Source organism: Rhinolophus sinicus, chromosome 5 (assembly GCF_057876585.1).
Source record: "Rhinolophus sinicus isolate RSI-liver-muscle chromosome 5, RSI-T2T, whole genome shotgun sequence".
NCBI lineage: Eukaryota > Metazoa > Chordata > Mammalia > Chiroptera > Rhinolophidae > Rhinolophus > Rhinolophus sinicus.
Genome location: NC_142505.1, coordinates 92,612,327 through 92,633,482, shown reverse-complemented (window position 1 = coordinate 92,633,482; position 21,156 = coordinate 92,612,327). Strand labels below are relative to the sequence as shown.

At 47.0% G+C, this 21,156-nt stretch overlaps 1 protein-coding gene across 1 annotated transcript in view; it reads right to left on the bottom strand.

The window, feature by feature from the left end:
- The window catches only part of GALNT10 (polypeptide N-acetylgalactosaminyltransferase 10), a 177,525-nt gene that overhangs the window by 96,623 nt on the left and 59,746 nt on the right, over nucleotides 1-21,156 (bottom strand). Inside the window, exon 2 of the mRNA XM_019750401.3 lies at nucleotides 372-474. Within this exon, the coding sequence (XP_019605960.3) occupies nucleotides 372-474 (103 nt within the window). The remainder of the gene's footprint in view (nucleotides 1-371; nucleotides 475-21,156) is intronic.

The following is a 21,156-nucleotide window of genomic DNA, read 5'->3' as shown; positions in this document are numbered from 1 at the left end:
TGTGCAAAGTGTGGGCATGGGCCTCGCTCACCATAGACATTCAGTAAATGCTGGCTGATTTTTATTCATCCTCATTTTAGTGGTAACATATCCCATAAAGGGGAGACATTTGCTATTGCCCAATAAAGGTGGCTGGACAAATTCCTAAAGGCAATGGACGTGGTGATGTCAGAGGAGAAAAGAAGGGGTCAGCTCACAGGTGAAGATGGGAATTCCAGAATCAGGGGAAGGGATGGTGGCAGATGGAGTTAACACAAGGTCCTGATACCCCGTGAAACACACACATGCACACACGTGCACACGTGCACGCACACACACGCATGCGTACACTCTCCAGGGGACCCGCCCGAGGCCGATGCCGCTGTCCGTACCTACACGCTGAGCATCCCTTCTGATGGCTTCTTTGTCGTGCCAGTCCTTCAGCTTTTGCCCATCTCCCAAGAAAAATATCTTCTTTGGCTGATTGTGTGATCCCTTAAAAAAAAAAAAAAGACAAATACTATGAAAAAGAAAAGGGAACATAAGTTTAATAACAGAGACCCAGAATTTACACTGCCTAAGGGGGCTTTTGGTATTGATTGGATGTCTGCCATCGTTTGTTCATTTATTATTAATGCCCTTGGTAAACCTCTGTTAGAGCCTGCCATGGACCAGCCTGCCATGGAGCAGCCAGGTGTGCAAAGGTCAGAAAGATGACGGGCACCCCATGTCGACCCTCTTGGAACTCAAAAACCAGCAGTAAAAAAAACCAAATGGACAAGCATTCCTTTCACCCACGAGAGAAAGCAGTAGATGTGGCACTGTCCCACGGAAACATAATAATGCAGGCCACAGGTGGGAGCCACAGATGTACCTTTCAACTTTCTGGTATTCACACTGGGAATAAAAAGAAATAGGTGAGGCTAGTTTTGATAATATATTTTATTAAACCCAATACACTCTATTTAAATATAATCACTTTACCGCACAATGTTAAAAATCATTGAGCTATTTTACTTTTTGTACTAAGTCTTCGAAATCCCGTGTGTATTTCACACCTGTGTTCATCTCAATTCAGATCCCTTTCAAGTGCTCAACAGCCACAGGTGGCTGGTGGCTACATACTGGATGGGGCAGAATAAGTAACTATTAGATGAGAGGCCCACAGAAAGTGCCACAGGAGTTCACGTCCACCTGGGAGAACTGGAGAAAGTTCCATGGACATGTGGGCATGTGGGGTGCACTTTGGATAAACAGAAATGAGAGACAGGCAGGGCAAAGGGCCTGGGCACAGACTTCCAGGTGTGGTGGAGAGTGGCAGAGGTGGGCTTGGCCCAAGGAACACCGCACAGGAGTAGAAGTGGGGTCTTGGTCATCTCTACAGTCCCAAGGAGGGCTCAGTCTCACAGAGAGCAAATATTTGGCAATTTTGTGTGGAAGGTATGAATAAGCCATTGGATGGCTGAAAGAAAACAGGACTACACAGCAGCCCCAAGGGGCCTGGCTCTGAAGATGTGTATTATGTGTCCAGGGAGGTGAGCCCATCATCGTGGGCCCATAGGAAGGGACCCCGCAGTCCAGGGTCTGGAGTCACTGGAAGGGGCCAGATGCTTTCCCACGCCCCAGTCAGGTCTAAAGGCTTGACCCTGAGGCTCAGTTAGACTCTCCCCAAGGTAACACTGCACCATACAATCTTCCATGTTCCCGTAGATGAGAACGGCTTTCCCTATCACCTTGCCCATTAAAAATCCCAGACTTGTTCTGTAGGACAAGTCAGTGTGGCTTGCAGAATCCAATAGTCCTATTTCCTATGTAATTAACTCCAAAGGCCCTGAATGTGTGGTGAGTGCTGGAACATTAGCACCAACACGAAGCCACCAGAATAAAATCATCCACACACCTGTTTATTAAGTCTCTGGCTGATTCTTGAGTTAGCAGATTTCCCCCAACAGCTCAGTATCCTTATAGCAGCTCAAATGATAATAGCATTCCTTTGTAAACCATCTGTCTCGGTCAGAGAGGGAAAGAAACTGTGAAAAGAAAGGCCAGGTGCCCGCAAACTGTTCTCGGGGTTCTCAGAAATCACAGAAGCTGGGCTGCAAGTTCCTTCGGAGGAGTTCAAGTGTGTTGAGCTACATCTGTACAGGAAACACCTCAGTGCTGCCTGGGGTTGGGGGTGGGGGTTGTTGAGAGTAGGAGTGTGACCCCCCCTTCAATCAGACCACCGATGCGTCTGTTTTCTGTACTGGGGTTCCATGTGGGACTTCAATTTAAACAACTTCTTTGCAAAAAAACAAACTGACAACCAAATCTCTAAACAAGCGAACAAATACACCTGGAAACAGCGCTAGGACCACTTGGCTATTTCACAGAGAGGGAAACTGAGGCTTGGGGTGGGTTAGAGACCTGCCCAGGATAAATTCTCCGAGTCTCGATGTCAGGATTGATTGATCATGAGCTGTTTGGTAATCTTTTCTCCAGCCCTCTCTCCCAAGTCCTTCTTGCTTTTCTACTGCCCAAAGATTGGGAACTTCAGTTGGTTACTTGAGGCCACTGGTGGAACTAAAGAGGATGCCTTAATGGAAGGTACCAATCTAAAGTGGTTTTCAAAGTGTGGTCCCTGAAACAGCGCCACCCTCACCACCTGGGAACTTGTTAGAAATGCTCATTCCGGGGCCCTGTCCCAGGCCTCCAGAAGCAGAACCTCTGGGGGGTGGGGCCCTCGGATCTGTATTTTAACAAGTCCTCCAATGGATTCTAATGCAAACTCAAGTTTGAGAACCACTGGCCTGGGATGAAGGAGGCCACAACCATGCCTGCTCTGCGCTGGTCAGACCAAACCCGGGCAATTCTATCTGCGCTAAGCAGGCAATTATCACCACAGTTATCACCGCAAACACCTGCGGCCCGGTCACTGGCAAATTACAACCTGGTGGCTTTTGATGTTTTTTTCCTTTTTTAATTGTCAGTGTGAAATAAATAAGGAGATTTTCTGTTGTCCTATCAAGACTTTTGGCTTCTCTTGAAAACATGGCGCTCAGACTGAGTTCCCTCAGCCCCTCTGCCGGGCGGAGCACAACAGCTGCCCTGCTTAGACAGGGCAGGCCTCTCCAGTTTGCCACAGTCCCCACCATTCCTTACTGTACTGCACTTGGCTCTCACCGCTCATTCCTGTTACCTGCCTGGCCCCAGTGAGCTTACAATGTGCTGCAACACACAGGATGAGTGAGGAAGCTGGATGAGATTAGGTGATCTCACCACAAAGCTGATCAGCTCTTCCTGGATGGAGGATTAGAAACTACGGTTGTCTGAGAACTAGGAGATAAACCGTGAGGGAGACAGAAGTATTTATCTTGTTCTGTGCGGTCCTGAGGCTAGAGTGAGTGCTAATGGCAGAAGTTACTGAATGACTGAGGGGCCAGCTTAAGGTAGAGAAGAAATTCCAAGAGTCGGATGGGCGCTAGGATGAAACAGGACCACACGATGTTAGGGGAGGCTGGAAACAGGACACTCAGCTGCTCATCGGGATGGTAAGGAGGGGAGTCAAGGGCGGTGTTAGGGCCAATGCCCCCCTCAAACTTCACGTGCAGTAGAATATGTGGGGATCTTGTTACATGAGATTCTGATTCAGTAGCTCTAGGTGGGGCCTGAGATTCTGCATTTCTAACAAGCTCTCAGGTGACGCTGATGCTGCTGACCCACGAAGCACACTTTGAATAGAAAGGGTTAGGCGACCTTTAAAGGACATTTAAGAGTCTAAGAGTCCATGAAGGGCACTGTTTCCTCCATATCCTTTAGAAAGTCTTTCCATGCTACCGGGAAGGGGCACTGGGCTGTATTTCACAGTTACAACCTCGTAGAAGTCAAGTTCTTGAATCTTTTTTCTCAGGATGAACAGTGAATTCCTGAACTAACAGGATAGACAATTAAGGTTCCAAAATCCTGGGAGTTTGACACCCATGGCGTCTACCACCTCCGCTGCCTTTGCCTTAAGGCAGTGGAAGTGGTATTAGGTGGGTGCAAAAGTAATTGCGGTTTAACACGTTAAAAATAATTGCAAAAGCCGCAATTACTTTTGCACCCACCTAACACATCCCTCTGGAATGGTCCGCAGAGATGACTGTGCTGGTTTGGGTGGTCTCATTAGTCCTCACATCTTCCCTAAACTAGGAGGACGGCAGAGCTTGCTGACACAGGGAGTTCTGTACGTCGACGTATGTAATTACTAGAAAGTCCCCAAATAGCAAAGCTAAGCAGCTGCTCAGAGACCGTTTGTCCCCTCTTGAGTAACTGAGGCCTAAAGGGGCCAACTTACTCAACCAAGGCCACACAAGCAGGCAAGAGGATAAGAGCCCCGTTCTTCAACTCCCAGGCTAGTTTGCAGTAGAGAGAACCCTTGTGGTGTGACCTTGGACAGGTGACAAGACGCACAGGAACCTCAATTTTCCCACCTTGGAAATGGAGACAGCACTCCCTGCCCAAAGAGTGCTTTCCGGTGAACAGAGGAAAACCACCAACAGTATATCCAGAGTACTTTCACGATCGACACAGAGAATGTGGTGATGCTCTGTCGGATCTTAACAATCGATTGTAAATTGACATCTTTGCACCAAATTGCCTTGATACAGGACTCAAATTTTACTACATACATTAAAACAATTTCCAATCATAGGTCTGAGCTTTGGGTAGGAGAGAAAACTTGTTTGTCGTGCGGGGCGGCCTGCGGGGTCTCAGCTCCCGCTCCCCACATAAGAACGCAGGACATGGTGAGGCCAAAAAGGAACACCCACAGAGCCATAGGTAGGGGAGTTATACCACTATATTCTCGCTGGCGGCTGGGTTGGAGACACAGGAAGCAGGAGCCACACTGTTCGCAACCCTCACTGCACCGCTTGCAGGCTCAGCCCCCATCTTCTTGCTAGGCCCCATTTTCTGCTAGTGTAGCCATGGCAGTTATATTAGTGGCCAATGGCTCACTGGTTACAGCTGACAGCCAACTGGCCACAGCTGATGGCCATCCAATCACAGTTGATGGCCATTTACTACCTGAGCCAGCACCTTTCTACTTGAGGCCGAGAGCCTGGAAAGTGCTTTCTGGGGCTCTGTCCCCACATTGTTTCAATCCTAAAATTGCAGAGCCTATGGTGTCCAAAGGGCCCTTAGAAGCCTATCCATAAACCTTAACAAAGACTGCGGTTAATTTCAGGTGGTTCATGAGTTTTTTCGATCCATCCATGGAAACCCCTTAGATCATTCAAAACATCACCAAGTATTTATTGAGACCTACTGTACACCAGGCACTGGGGACAGGGGCGTGACAAGACAGACCCGTGGAGGCACTACTGGACTTTACAGCCAGTCAGTCTCTCTCATCTCTCTCATAGGTGGGTGAGCTCTGGACCCTCACCATAGATGTGAATTCCTGGGCCCCGCCCTGAACCTACTAAATCAAAGTATCTGGGGGTAGGAGGGTAGGAAAATGTGTTTTTCAACATATCCTCCATATAATTCTGATTCATGATAAAGGTGAAAAACCACTTGTCCAAATCCAGTTGCCTCATTTTACAGACATGAACTCTGAGACTAACAGAGTAGAACAGACTTGCCCTAAATGCCATAGCTTGTCATCCTCCAAAACCAAACCAGACCTGGTTGTTCTCTCCCTGGGATAGCCTGTGAGCTTCCTGAAGACAGGGGCATGTCTGTTTTGATTGTTCACCGTGCATTCCTAGGCCAATACCTGACTCACCTGAGGCCCTCAGTAAATATCAGCTGAATAAAGGACTGCACGTCAGTGGGGCAATAGTCTAGTATAATGACTCAGAACATTCTTGTTCCAGAGGTGGAGAATCCTAGCTTTCACTTCCTGGGACCCCCGTTGCCTTGACTCATAAATAGGGGAAACTAACATTATTACCTGAGAGTTGTTGGGGGGATGAACCGAACTAACGGACACAAAGCATCCGGCTCAGTGTCTGGCACAAAGCTAGGCCGTCTCAGGAAAGGAGTGCTGCTACTAACACATTATTTTTAGAGAAAGCTTATGATGTGATGTTTGTGATGGCCCTGTTAGGGGAACAGGAGCTCTGCAGAGGCAACTCATTTAACACCTGAGCCAACTCAACTGGCTATGGCTGATAACAGGATTTAGAGTCTCCTCATTAACAGGAGGTCATACGCTCCTGCGGAAACCCAGTGTTCATCAGGAAAGGAAGAAGTGCTTCGTGAATACGTAGCGGCATTCTATAACACAACGGAAACAAACGCCACAAAACCTTTAGCAACAAGAAAGGCTCGAACAATGCTTCGCAAAAGACAGCAATTCTTATGCAATAACAATCATTTAATATTGTCCACAAAAGCACGTCTGGATTCTTAATCCAGAAGTAATTTTAAATTTCTTTAATTCCACAGACGCCAAGATTTGTCTATAAAAGTTGTGATTATTTTCCTTCAGCAACCATCTTCTGTTACTTTTCCTCCCCTCGGGTTGCAGATGTCTTTTTTGCTACAGGAAGCAAAGAGGTTGGGAAAGAGCGTGGCAAGAGAGGTGGGGGAGAGTTGGTGGAGGAGGCTGGCAGAATTACTGTGGAAATTGCAGTAAATGATAAACTGGAAACGGATCTGACAGCTCCGCTAAATAACTGCTTCTGGTATCTGCGTGCTTTTACTTAACATTCCACGGCAGAATCGATTAGTGTTCAAACAGCCACACACTCACACACACAAATGGAATTTTAATCTTTTGTTTAATCACTATTTAGCGTGCCTGGCCCCCTTTGGAGGGAGGGAAGAAAGGTGGGGCAGCAAGCCAACTGTAGTCTGCCCAAGAAGAAAGATCTGATAACGTGCACGCTCTAATTCCGACACTGCAGACGGGGCAACCCCTGCTCACAGAGGACACTTGAGTCTGGCCGAGCTGGCGAGTGTCTTCAAAATCATGGGAAAAGAGCTGTGCGCTGTAAAAGGGCAATGCTGACAGGAAAACTGAAGAGGTCATCTGCTTCATCAGTGTCTGAGGACATATTACAAACCAGATTCTGCCAAATTTTAGGATGGCTGCCCTGCCCCTGACCATCCTCTCACTAACCCTACAAAGGCCCTGGAATGACTTTGCTTTGAGGTTTAAAAGACTCTATACAACGGCAGACATTTATTTCTCTGCTAAATGGATTATTCTAATCACACACACACACACAGCAAAGCACTCTCTTCAAGGCTGCCTTCAAGGTTATACTTCAAAGACTTAGGACTTAATTTAGCCAAAAGCGCAGTTACTTGAAGTACCGGAGTTTAAATACTTAGATAAATGTACTTGCTTCACGAGTTTTGAGGACGTAAACTGGATTGTTTTGATTGATTGATTCGTTCATCCCACAAATGAGGATGGCTTCGTGGATGAATGGAGGACCTACTATGTCCAAAGAATTGCCACGAGACAAAGATAAATAAGCTAGTTCCTGGCCTCAACAAAAATCATGGACAGGGGACAAGTATATCAGAAAGGAAAACACACACAACACTATACCATAAGTAAGTACCTTGAAAGTTGTACAGATACATTCTATAGGTATTTACAAGAGCCAAAGATTCACTTCTACCTGGGATGATCAGGGCAGAATTCCTGTAGAAGCAGAGTCTGAGCGAGCTGCCTGAAAAGATGGGTGGGATTTTGACCGTTAGCAATCAAGTGACAGAATCCAGCTGGAGGGAAAGCGTGGACACAGAAATGGAGGTTGGAAAGTAAGGGGCATGTTTACTTAATGGCAAGGAGCCTGATCTGGCTGGAGTGAGGGGGGCACAAAAGAGTCACGAGCAATGAGGGCAGGAAGTCGGGACCGAAATCCAAGGGCCTCATATTTGAGCTGTTTGGCAGGTAAGAGCCACAGAAAGTGTTCGAGCAAGGAACAGGCTGGAGGAGAGCTCCAAGAGTAAAATATATTACTACCTATTCATCTCAGAATCCTCCTCTTTCTGTGAGAGATGCAGGGAGAAAGACGGTTCTGTTTTCATTCAGAAGAAATGCTCCCTCTTTGAAGGCTGGCATTCTGTAAGTCAGATTCACATGGCGCTGACCTAACCCCAGCGCCTACCCAGCAGGCTGCTGTTCTGGGAAAGCCTACCTTCCACTACAGCCAGCACCAAGCTGTAAGAGAAAACCGACAGCCAAGCCTAAGGGTACCTACCGCTGGGGAAGAGATGGAGACACAGCAACCCCGCAGCCACAAGGCTGGCTGCCCGAGTCTGCTGGGCCTGTCGGGCAAGTCCTGCTGTCTCTCCTGGCAACCGGGCATGTCCACTGTCCTTGTTCAGTGACTCCATCATCTCGACACCAGGTTGGAATCTGAAATCTGGATGAGGCCTCATTCCCTAAGAGGGCGAGGTCATTTACAGATAGGAACCATTGTTTAAAAAGGCTGATCAATAAAAAACACAAGCTGGTCCTGTACTGTGCGTCCTCACTGAACATCGAGAGGTTCTTAGAAATTCTGAGTGTAAGTGAAATGATTATATACTGACACCAATGTTACCATAGGCTAACTGAGATTGATAAGGATTAAATTCCTACAGCATATTTCTGATCACAAAAACATCACCTTCTAAATAAATACCCCAAACACTTCTAATATTAAACATTGGAATACATGTGAGCTATACATACATTGAAGAAAGATTAATAAAAACAAGTAAGATCACTCTTTTCCAACCTGCTTACTCCAGTTCAGGGCCGTGGGTGGCCGGAGCCTATCCCAGCAGTTCAGGGCACAAGGAGGGAACCAACACTGCACAGGATACCCTTCCATCGCAGGGACACTCACACTCACACCCGCACTCACTCTAGACAAACCAATGCACCCAACGTGCATCGCTTTGGGATGTGGGAGGAAACCGGAGGACCTAGAGAAAACCCACGCAGACGTGGGGAGAACGTGCAAATGCTACAGAGCCATGGCTTTCCTCATCAATATTATACTGAAATAACATTGAACGAAACCACGCTATTTGAGGACCTGCTGTACTTCCAAGGACAGAACCATTCCACCCATCTAATTCAACCCCTGTTTTGTACAGATGGCTCTAGAAAAGGTCATTTGCTACTTAAGGTTCATTAAAAGACTTTTTTTAAACAGCAGAGAAAAAAAAAGCCAAGATACTTTGTAATGTCACTTATCTAAAGGGCAAATCGAACCTACGGTATAGTAACGTTTCTCTTCCATTCTAAAAGAACAATTGCAACTAGTACCCTTTCCTTGAGAAAGTTCCCCAATGTTTTATCATTGGAAATAAAAAGCAATACTCTGATCCATCATTTGATAATGTTCATTTGAGTCTGTCACCCACCCATTCATCGGTCCATCCATCCATCCATCCATCCATCCATCCATCCATCCACTTAAATGTCTAATGGGTATAAGCTTATGCCAGGCTCTGTGCTATGTCCAGGGTACACTTTGGTAAGCAAGTCCGACAAGGATGCTGCTTTCTGTGTGTGGCAGGAGGGGATACAGACTTCAATCCAGAACCCCAAATAAATTAAAATAGCTACAGTGGTACGTGCAGGAAAGAAAAATACACAGTGCCAAGAGAGTCCCATTCTTTCCGATCAGGCCAGGGTGGTCCGGACCAGTCAACGAGGTCAGTGAAGGCTTCCCTGAGGAAACGGATGGAATCTGATTAGGGGTTAATGCATCGGAGAGAGAACAGAGCATTCCAGACAAAAGGAAAAGTGTGGCTGTGCAAAACACAGGAGTGACTGAAACAAGAGCAGAGTGTGTGGTACAGGTAAGGAGGGGAAGCCTGGGGGGAGGAGAGGTGGGCAGAGCTGAGGATTTCGTCTTTCTCCTGGACGCATTTGGAAATCCAAGTATTTTGCATCAGGAGGTGGCAAGATCAGGTTGCATTTGGAAAGCTCTCATTAGCCAGATGGAGAAGGAATTATGAGGCCAAGAGGGTGACCCAGGGAGGCTATCACAGTGGTACAGGCAGAGGTACCACCTTGGCTAGGAAGGCAGAAGTGGGGATGGACATACACCCAGTTTTTAAAAATAGACTCAGGAGGGTCCTGTAGGTCGGTAGTCAAGAAACACAGCCTGAGAACTTGGACCCCTGGGTGATAAGTTCATCTTCAAGGTCCCACGGATGCAGGTAGGGCTGACCTGGGGCCTGAACCCACATCTCCCCTCACCTAGCCTGATGTTTGTTTCATCACATGTTCCTTTCAAGCATTGATCCTGTTCACAGAGGGCAAGTCAAGAAATCAGACCTCACAGCATTGTATCATACGTGTATTTAACCTTCAGGAATGAAACGACATGTGGTCCAAGAGAAAGAGAAAGAAGTTATAACTGGGTCCCCATACTAAGTGACCTGTGCCCTGGATGGTGTCCCCAGGGGCCTACTTCTCTCCGGCCTCTGAAAGTGTGGTGCTGAATGAGCCTACTCTTAGAAGGTAAGTATTTTCATTACCTCTGAAGTCACTGTGATGACTTTAAACAAAGGAAGTCATCAGTTTTAAAACCGTAGGAAAAATTGCCTAAACTGGATCTTGGAGAGGTGGTTTGTCTTTATATTCCATAGGCGATTGTCAGGGGTGATTCTGAACTTATGGTATTTTCCCCTGAAGCGGTGTGTTTATTATAACCTAACCTTTTCATAAGATGAGACTTGTGTATATTATTATTGTCATTATGTCCACTTTGCAGATGACAAAACTGAGGCTTGGGTAGAAAATCAATAGGAAAAGTGTTTTGCAGACTTCCAACCACCTGCATGTAACCATCACAGCTAATACTTCCTACCATACACATCTGCCCACTCGTTCCCACAGCTCAGTGTCTAGAAAGACGCTGGAAACATCGTTCCAGGAAAGGAAAACTTGCTGAAGTGAATCACACTTCTGTGCCTTGAAGTCTCAGTGGATCTGTTGTGTGACCAACCAAGGGAAACCCTCTAACAAGTGTTCTCTCAGAGGCTCGACAAATTGAGTGTACAGAAGGTCATTCTATTGCTCGGCAGACCAGACGTGGATGGGTAACGAGAAAGGCAGGCAAAATTGGCAAGCTGAGTAGAAGGCAAGTTTCAGGCCTTTTCAGGGACCAAAGAATAACTGCAAACACGTCTGATTTAGTCTCCTAGGTGGGGAATTAGGATTCAGCCACCAAGCAAGAGAGCAGCTGCTCTATTAATAGTAATAATTACAATCATCATCCTATACATTCTAAAGACGGCAAAATCCAGTGTGAAAGAACACAGGTGTGGGAGTCTGAAAGACCTCGGCTTGTGTCACACTTCTGCTGCTTACTAGCTATGCAACCTCAGGCAAGTTACTGTTTTCCCAAGCCTGGGTTCCCTGACAGTGAGATGGGGGATACTGATCGTATGTAGCATAAAGGTTATTGTGAGGATTAAAGGAGATACAGAAAGTAAAGTTCATAGCAGTGCTTGGTACTTAGGAAGCACTAAAAATCACAGCTACCATTAGCAGCTATTATTTGGATAGCGCTTTACAATTTACAAAGCATTTTTACGTATATGATCCCATTTCTTCACTACAATCACACTAGGATACAGGCAGGCATCACCAACCTACCATAATGCTCTTCCTTGCAGATCCGAGACTCTGAGAATACTTCTCAGCACTGTGCTCCAAGAGGCCCTTATCAGTCAGCCAGCACTGGCCAGGGGACAAGACCCATCTGCCACGCCTGCCTGAGCTGGAAGAGGAAGCTTCCAAGTTCACCTGGTCGGTTGCGATCCACTGGTTGATTTCTACAACCTTAGATCTTCAGGCTGGCTGGCTATTTGTTCACTACTTGCAAAAGTCCCCCAAGGCGGTGGAGAGGGGGCAAGTGGGGAAGCAGAAGGTGACTGATGGCCGTCCCCTCCTCTGGTACTGCCCGCCCCTCACCCACAACCACTGGGGGTCTGCCCTTGTGCCATGCCTCTGAGTCACAGAATATCTAGTTGCTGAGTGGGAGCTGAGATGCTGTCTGCTCTGATGGCCCACAGGCCTCAGCAACCCTTTCTTTAGTGGGCACATGGACAGTCCCTGAGGTTAGCATGGGCATTTAAGGAACAGGAAGCTCCTTTCCTCCACAGACGACAACACGTATTAGAACGTTCCTTCGGATATTTCGCTCCTTGGGCTCCTTCCTGGCCCACAAGGAAAGTCTCTGACTGCATTACGATCCTGGCCTCCTCCATCTGCCATCTTGGAACCCCACCACTCTTCCCCATTCCTCTTGGGGGGAAGCCACCCAGGGCTCTGAGCGGCACGCCCACCCCGACCCCACCCACACTTCACTCTCACTCTGGCATTCTTGCTCTAACTACTGATCTCTTGGACATACAGTGCCCCAGGCAGGGTATATGAGGTGTAACTCCAACGGCACACAGGGTGATTTTCCCAGATCTCACCGCTGTGCTATGAAAGCAGACACTCCTACAGGCGTGACTCCAAAGTCCCAGGCAGCCTTCCCCGACCTCCCTGACTAGATGACGCCCGAGTGTGTCCTTATAGCATCCTTATGGCTCCTCTGTGATTTCACATTCACTTGGGTGATGATTTCATTATTTTCTATCTCTCCCCAAGTCGTGAGCGCCATGGAGGTAGGAGACAGCCATTTTTGTTGAATGAATGAATGGGCAGAGACATCTTTTATTTTATCTTTTTCTAGAAGAAAGTCATCCATGATTAGACATGTCTAACGTAGTCACAAGGATTTGATACCATAAAGGGGTTCGGACGGTTAACTTTATCCTCTAACTAAATGTGGCTTCAAGTCAACTTAATGAGCCACAAAACTCCACAGAGAGTTGGTCCACTTGATCCTAAAATGATTTCTAAAAGATGCCACAGGCTTTGAACTCTTCCACTTTCTCCCTTCTTTCATTTTCGGACAGTTTCCTTCTGCATTCCTCACCTTAAGGTTTGTGCAGAAATTGCTGTATGTCCCCCAGGAGCTGTTCTCTTTCTCTTCCACAGTAATAGAAATTTAGGCTGGGAATATGACTGCTCAGAATAAAGATGCTATTTCCCAGACATGCTTGCAGCTAGATGTAGTCTGACTAGGTTTCGTCCAATGAGTTGTGAGCACAGGTGTGGAGGCAGAGCACGGACTCCCTGAAGAAATCACTCGTGTGCTCCTTTGCCCTCTTCTTTACTCCTTCTAGCTTGCTGCCTAGAATGCAAATGCCACCACATTGGATGATGAGGTGGTGGTCCACACCCTCGGGCTGGTGACGAAATTAGTGGGAAGGAGGCTAAGTGCTTGAGGAGCAGACTGTCATTATCAGCCCTGGACTGCAAACCTCCAGACTTTCAAGTGAAAGAAAAATAAACTTCTATCGTGTTTCAGCCATTCAAATTTAATCCTAACTGATACAAGCGTCTCTTGCAGCCTGGAAGCCTAAGAAGCAATGTGGGGTGGTGATGAGGACCCTCAAGGAGGCTTCAGACTCCCGGCTCTGCATTTACGAAGAGCGGGACAGCAGGCAGGTCCCTAGGTCTCCACTCTTTGACTGCAGAATGGAGGTCAAAATAATCCCTGTCAATGACACGATTATCTATATAAAAATGCTAGGGACGCTGTAGAAAAGCTAGTAGAACGAGGGAGTTTAGCAACGGCACAGGATACAGGCTGACATGAAAATCAAATGTATTTCTAAGTACCAGCAATGAAACGTTGGAAATGGAAATAAAACATACGTACGGCATCAAAAATGTTAAATACTTGAGGGATAAATTTAACAGCAATGTGCAGAACAGGGCTGAGAGAAATCAAAGATCTAAATAGAGAGATACAGCATGTTTATGGATCAGGAGACCTGATGTTGTTAAGCTGTCCATCACCCCCGCCCCCTGCAAAAGCTCATCTTTCCAGTTCTCAACCCTTACATATTTTAATGCTCTCTTGGAGAGTCACAAAGTGTATTAACATATTTAGGTGCTGTGAAGTCTCACAGAAAAGAAAGCTGGGAAAAAAAAAAAAAAAAAAGACAGAAAGCTGCCTAACTTTGTTTAATCCAGCATTTCACAAATTTATTTGATGAGAAGTTGCCCCTACCTAGAACTGTGCTTAAGAGATCACTTCATATTTTTCAAGTGGCTTCTCATATGTAAATTTTCTCCCCAAACCCTTGCTTCGCTTGAGAAACAATGCATTTGAAGTTGGGAGGGGGAGGCTTTTGTGTTCATTCTAGAGAATTAGGAAAGATTTCTCAGGATGGCTGCAGTAGATCGGTAACAAACATGGCCCCAGTGCTCCACCCCTCGCTGTGTCCTGCACTCTGCAATGGAATCCTGTGCTCCTTCCGGTAAGAGGTGGAGTCTAACCTCCCCAGCTTCTGCACTGGGCAGGCTTTGTGATTTGCTTTGGTCAAAAGACTGAAGCAGAAGTAACAGTGTGCCAATTTTGAGTCTAAGTCTCAACTCGAGCTGTTTCACCCTGTTTTTTGTTCTTCTGCCTCCTCCAAGGGAACAGGCCTACCCTGCTGAGCCAGAAAGAGGGGAGGGGCAAGCAGAAGGTGAGACAGGTGGAGAACCGAGGTCATCCTAGACCAGCCAACAGATGCCAACCCCCAGAGGTATGTGAGAGCGCAGAACGGGCAGCACAGCTGCCTGGCCCACGGTGGCTGATCAGAGAGGCAGGAGAGAACCCAGCCAGACCAGAGAAACCACCCAACTGACCTGCAGACCCATAAACAATAATATGTGTTTGTTGTTTGAAGTCACCGAGTGTTAGGATAGTTCGTTATGCAGCACCGTTTGTGGTGACAAGAAGTGACAAAATGACCTTAGATAGGACTCAGAGAATTCAGTTCAGTTCTGTTTGCAGGCAAAGGTGCCCAAACAGAAATATAACTGTTGGAATCCTGTCTTCCTGCCTCCTTTTTAAAAAACCCAAATGACACCTGTCTTTCGATGCTTAGTTCAAATACCATAGCCTTACGAAACTCTAGTTCTATCCCCCTCCACTTAGATCATAATCTTTCATCCCGCTGACCTCTCACTGTACTAGCTCCCCTTCTCTTTTTGGAAGTTATACTTATGGTTTCAAGTTATAGCCATTTGTATCCATGTCATTTCTTTCCACTGGATTCTAAACCATTGCTTTCAAACGATTTGCGATTAGGAACCACTTTGTTTTAATTTCTCCTTCAGTGCAAACCAAACCCTCTGTGGTCGGCAGAATTCTAGGAATGACTTCCAGTGACTCCCCGCCCCTCTGACTGTGGGTGGAACCTGTGAATATGATACGACAGACGCAGGATGTTGGCACTAGTATTTCGCCTTTTTATGGAGCAAGAGACTCAGAGAAGCTAAGTAACTTGCTAAGATCACCGTGCTGATAAGCAGTGGGCCCGTGTTCATAACCACACTTTTTTTTTTTTTTTAAGGAGGGTGCAGCCCACAATGGCCCATGCGGGGATCGAACCGGCAACCCTAATGCCACCAGCACCACACTCTAACCAAGTGAGCTAACAGGCCACGCCCATAACCACACTTTTTACAAGGTGAATGGGTCTTCTCCCATCTCATACCATTTCACTGTCCCCTTAGCATCCTGCCTATGAAAGCCCCAGGTTCAGTTTTATCTGAAATGGCTACAAAATCCACCTTGGAACATTTCTCTCACATTCCAACCCAGGAGAAGCAATCCAAGAGTGACCTGTTTCCTATCCCCCAGAGTTGGAGTGACACTCAGCCTGTGCCCAGCTCATCTTTCCCAGCTGCTGACTGCCAAGAAGGGCAGGGTATGGACCTCTGCAGCGACAGCAGTGAAAGCAGCTGCTTGTGGCACAGGCTACACTGCCCCAGCTTCCTTTGCTATGAAACATAGAACTGGAGAGGTGGGAGGGGCCTTAGAAAAATCATTTAAACCTGTGATTTTCAAACCAGGTGCAATGGATCTCTTCGAGAAGCCACAACTGGGAGCTGGAGGCAGGAGTCCTAGTCCTGGCAGGAGGGGCTCCGATTTCCTCTTTGTTATACATTCATTAGGCTTTCACGTAAGGTTATGAGACAAGTGTTTCAAAGCTAAAAAACAAGTTTGGAAACCAGTGATCTAAGCCAACCCCTTCTTTGCATTTTTTAAAGACAAACCTATAATTTGATTTGCAATTTTAAAAATAATAAAGGCACATGGTGAAAGATCCAAAAAGTCAAAACGAGTATATATACGATGAAAAGTAAATCTCTCCTCACTTCCAACCCCCAGTCCCACTGCCTAGAGATAACCACAATTTAACAATTCTGGCGTGTTCTTGCCAGAATTTTTAATAAGGAAACTGAGCCCCTGAGGTTGGCTTGTCTGAGACGACTCAGCCAATGCTATTTGCTGGATGTTACGCTCCAGACATTTCTCTTCCTTTATAACTTGCAAGACTTAAATGTTTCCACAGATTGCAGACTCCCCAATCCACCTGCAGCCTCGGAAACCATACATTATGCATCTTCTGGACTCACTCACTGAACAGGAAAAGCTCATGTCTTTTTTGTGTGACCATATTTCCCCATGGCCTTTGCATCACATGGTGGCGAAACAACCAGAATCATGTTCTCAACTGGCCAGTGTTCAAGCCAGAAGCAGCATCTGTAAAAGCGCATGCTCAACAAGCAGTCTGGGCTGCCGGCCGGGAACTCAGGCTGGAACCCAAGTCCCAGAAGGGGCACCACCTGCGTATCCTCGGCCTCAAGACATCTTCCAACAGCTTCAGTGCCTCTCTGGGCACACTGCCCACCTCTGCACTGGTCTCCTGGCCCTCAGGCAGCAGCCCCAATTCCCAACTTTCCTGCCTGCTTGCTGTGGCTCTGATGTTCTCCCCGCATTCACCATCTGTAGCCCCTTTTCCTACCTGCCTTCCATGCTGGACTCATCTCCAGGCGGAGCCCATTTCCTGCCTGGTAGTAAAAAATGCGTAAGAAGGAGAGAGAGCACCCTGAGCCTCTTTCTCTCCTAGAGAAGACCCAGTGGGTAAACATTTACTGGGCTTCCTATATGCCAGGCTATGCTAGGCAATTTATAGGCCTTATCCTGAGCCTAGAAGGTGGCACTGTTAGTATCGTCCCAGTTTATAGATGAGGAAACTGACAAGGAAGAGGTAGCTGGCATAGGGACACAGAGCTGGCTAACCCAAGGCTCAGGAGGGACATCTTCAAGTTCCTAAAGCTAAGGAGCTGCTGCTCTCCACCCAGAGACCTCTGATGTCATGTCTGCCCATTATACAGCCCACATCATGCTCCTGAAGGGGGCAAGACGTCTACAGTATCCCTGGAAGACGATTAGCACTCCCCTCCCCGTAATCCAACCGCTCAGTTCCTTCTCAAGGCTCTTGAAGTGGACTCAAGAGTGTAAGAGAAGGCCCTAGATCTGTGAAGAAATTAATCCCGTGTTACTTGTCGGCAGAGGTACAGGCTCCCTGCCGTTGCCTAGGTTACCTGCCTGGAGCTTAAGCCACTCCATCACTCCCCTATTTACCTTAACTCATCAGATGGGCCTGGCTCCCTCTGGAGGGGGGCTGAGCCCTCCTAGTGCCCCTGGGATAAGCAAGGAGGTTGGGGAGCCCTTCGTGGTGAAATGAGTGAAGTACAGTAGGCAGCGCTAGAGGCCAGTGTGGGCAGGAAGACGGCCACAGAGGGCCACCTGGAACCACGTGGGAAAAGACAGGCCCATTGTGAATGGCGTTCACTTGCCAGGAAATTTCAACTATCACTCAGAAGACACAAATACGCCGCCTGGCAGGGCATAATTACAAGTTGCATTATTCGGGCTATTCAAAAGGAAGTCATGAGACCTAAGAAAATAGCTGTCTCCCATGTGAAGGCCCCATTTCATTTTTCATGCTTTTAAAAATTACACAAGAAGGAGGCAGAGGAGGGGGGAAGCCCCTCAGTCTTCATACTGCAGAGGCTTAATTTCTAAGAAACACGCTCTGTCAGCTGCCCTGAATCTGAGCGTGGACTCGACCTGCATTTCTGGCTTTCAAATCTTTCCTCTCCTGGTGTGCATTTCAGTTTCCTAAAGGAGTCACACAGATGACTGGACATGTGGCATTTACTGGGTCATTGTCAGAAATATGTCAGGGCTCAAAGAACACAGAATTTACAGACATTTTCACTTCAGCTTTTCACCAGATAGAAATGGACACATAAGACAGACAGACAGACACACCCACACACACCCTTGGACCTGGAAAACTTAAATGTAGGAAAATCATCTAAAGAAACCCATGACACTATTGTTAAAGCCCACACTATCTTCTCCACATAGAGCCCCTCCCTCATTTACAAGAGTCAAATATTTGAATAGGCTAACATATATTATATATATTATATTTATTATATATATATATATATATAGCTCCCTGAGCTCAGCACTTAATGATCAGGCCGCAGTTTCTTCTGAAGAAGGGGGAGGATAATAGGCTATTTCGTCAGCTGTACAAAAGCTCCAAGGTGACCATGTACATGAGTGTTTTGTGACTATGAAGGCCAGACACATGGCAGCCGTCGTGACCATCTTCTGAGCTGGGTCACCCATGAAACCCGTGGTCTCATGTTGTTCAGCTGAAGATGTGGAAATCACTCTGCCCTTCCACTTCTTGTCTGTACAAGCCTGTGAGCCTGTGGATCCAGGCCATCGCCGGCCTGGCCCTGCCTTTGTTCTTAGGCAAAATGATGATCGGTTCAGTTAAATCTGTAACTGGTTTTCCAGTCACACAACTAGACTAGAGCCAGATGAAAGTGTGACGTGAGGACTACATACGGTCCTGTTCTAACTTCACCACAGGAAACAGACAGGTGAGTGGGTCAAGACTGAAAAAGTGAAACAACCTTTGTTAGGCAGGTTTTCGTAGTCACGCATGGATGAGTCAAATAAGTTCTGAGCGCTGGGATCATTTCATCCCCACAAGGAGCCTCAGCCAAGTACCGCCCCCCGCCCCCAGCTTTGGGGATCAGTCTGGCCTTTGGCAAGAAAAAGAGCAGGATGACGGGACGCCAGATTGTGGGATCAGCAGCCTCCTCCAGGTGGGACACTTGGACTTCCCCTTATACCAGCCTCAGTGCCCAGACTCTCTCCTTCCTTTCAGACAAGGGCCCACCTTCACCTGAGCGACCCGACCCCTTAGTTAGCCCCATAGCGCAGTTCCTTCTGCCCTCTGCCAGTCCAGCCCTGAGCTCGCTCCCCACAGACTTCCCAGACTCTCTAATGCTACTATCTTGTCTGCCTTGACCATGCCAGGGTCCCTCCCCTGGCACAGTCCTCCCGCCAGCGGCATCCACTCAGTGTTAGAGGCCTGGAAGTGACCTGGCTTGGGCTGTGGTAGCCTGTGCAGTTCTGCAGGCCTGTGGAGTCGGCTGGTCCCGACCATGTCCGGCTTGACCCTGCTCCAATTCCCACAGTCTCTCCTTTCTGTCCTGGATCCAGGCTGCTTTTAGTGTCCTTCCAGGACCACGTGGAGGAGGAAGCACTGTTACAATGAGCCACAGGGCTCTGGCCTATTACAGGTCCTGCTTTCAGAACACCAAATGGATCAATAGGATTGTGGGTTTTTTAAAAATTATGAATTCACAGAATCTAATAAGAGAGCTAATATTGTTGGGATGTACTATAAAAGTTCCCGGAAAGGAACAATAATAGCTAACATGTAATTGAGCTTAATTGTTTTTAAGCCCCTGCTTAAAGACCTTCAATGGCTTCTCATTGCACTGAAGATGAAACCAAAGCCCTCAATAGTCTTCCGAGGCTCCACATGGCCTGGCCTCTGCCCATCTCTCCAGCCCATCCTACCACCGTGCTCCTCTTGGTCTCAGAGCGCCAGTCATTCTCCTAAGTTCCTCCAGGGCATTGCACTCTTTCCTGCATGGGACCTTTGCACATGCCATTTCCTCAAGGACACTCATCACACCTTGTTCTTACTCCATCAAATTAATGTCACATTTCAGCTCAGATGTCATTTTCTCCAAGAAGTCTTCCCTGATTTCTCAATCTATTAATAGGTTTCTGGCACACACAGTACTCATCTGAGCCTATCCTTCAGAGCACGAAGTTAGTAAGCAGATGTTTATTTAGAGTGACTATTTAATTAATTAACGCATATCCATGCCTGGACTATAAACTCCAGAAGGGCAGGGGCAGCGTCTGTTTAGGCTCACCTAGCACAGCAGCAGACACATACAGGTGCTCAAGAAATGTTAGCTGAATAAACTGAATGAATGGATAAATGGGTGCATATGATGTGCTAGTCCCTGGAATAATTCCCTCTCAATGCATTATCCTATTTTATCCTCAAAACAACCCTCTGAGGTGGGTACAATTATTATCTCCAAGTTGTAGACAGTAGCTAGGATGTTTTAAGGGTTTAGTAACTTGTCCAAGGCCACAGATGAAGCAAGCGGTAGAGCCAGGATTTGAACCCAGGTCTGTCTGACTCCAATGTACTCTTTACTCTGCGAAATTTGATCCCAGCCAGGAAGTAGAGGACATCTCAAACACTTTCTGGATCCCGTTTTTTAGAGTACAAACTGCCAGTGGGGTGAGCACAGAGGAGGGGAGAGTTTTCCTTACTCCAAACATCTGGATTAGAGCCACAAAAAGATGAGAACATCTCAGAGTTTTTATATTTTTCCTGGAAACCTCTCAAATAATCCCATCTCCCCCTAACTTTCCTCTCCCTTCTGGAGTGCTCTTGAGACCTAGGCCAGAGTGTAATTTCTGAATGAGAAATAAATCTCTGTGGGGTCACCACACTGACGTTTCAAGGTTGATCTGTTATACCACCTAACATTACCAACAAGTACGCAAGTCCAAAATCACACACTAAGATGCTTCCTTGAATATATTTTCCTAAATGGAAGTTAATATTCTCTTGCCACCTTTATGAATGTAAGGATGTCCTAAATTGCTACTGAAATGTACAAGGTAGTTACCCAAACTTGCCTGTTCTATTGTTTCTTCCCCTTGGAGGCTGTCATCTGGTACTCCCTCATGTGAATATGATGTTTAGTCTGAAGCCACCCCTCTCATGAGTAAAGTGCTTACACATTGTTTGGTGAACCTCTTCAGTCCCTCTGGGGGGGTGTAACCCTGTATGTGGGCTCATGGGAGTCTGCAGCCCCAGGAGTGGGGTAGCCCTGTGACACAGTTGGGCTGCTCCCAACACCTGAAATGACCT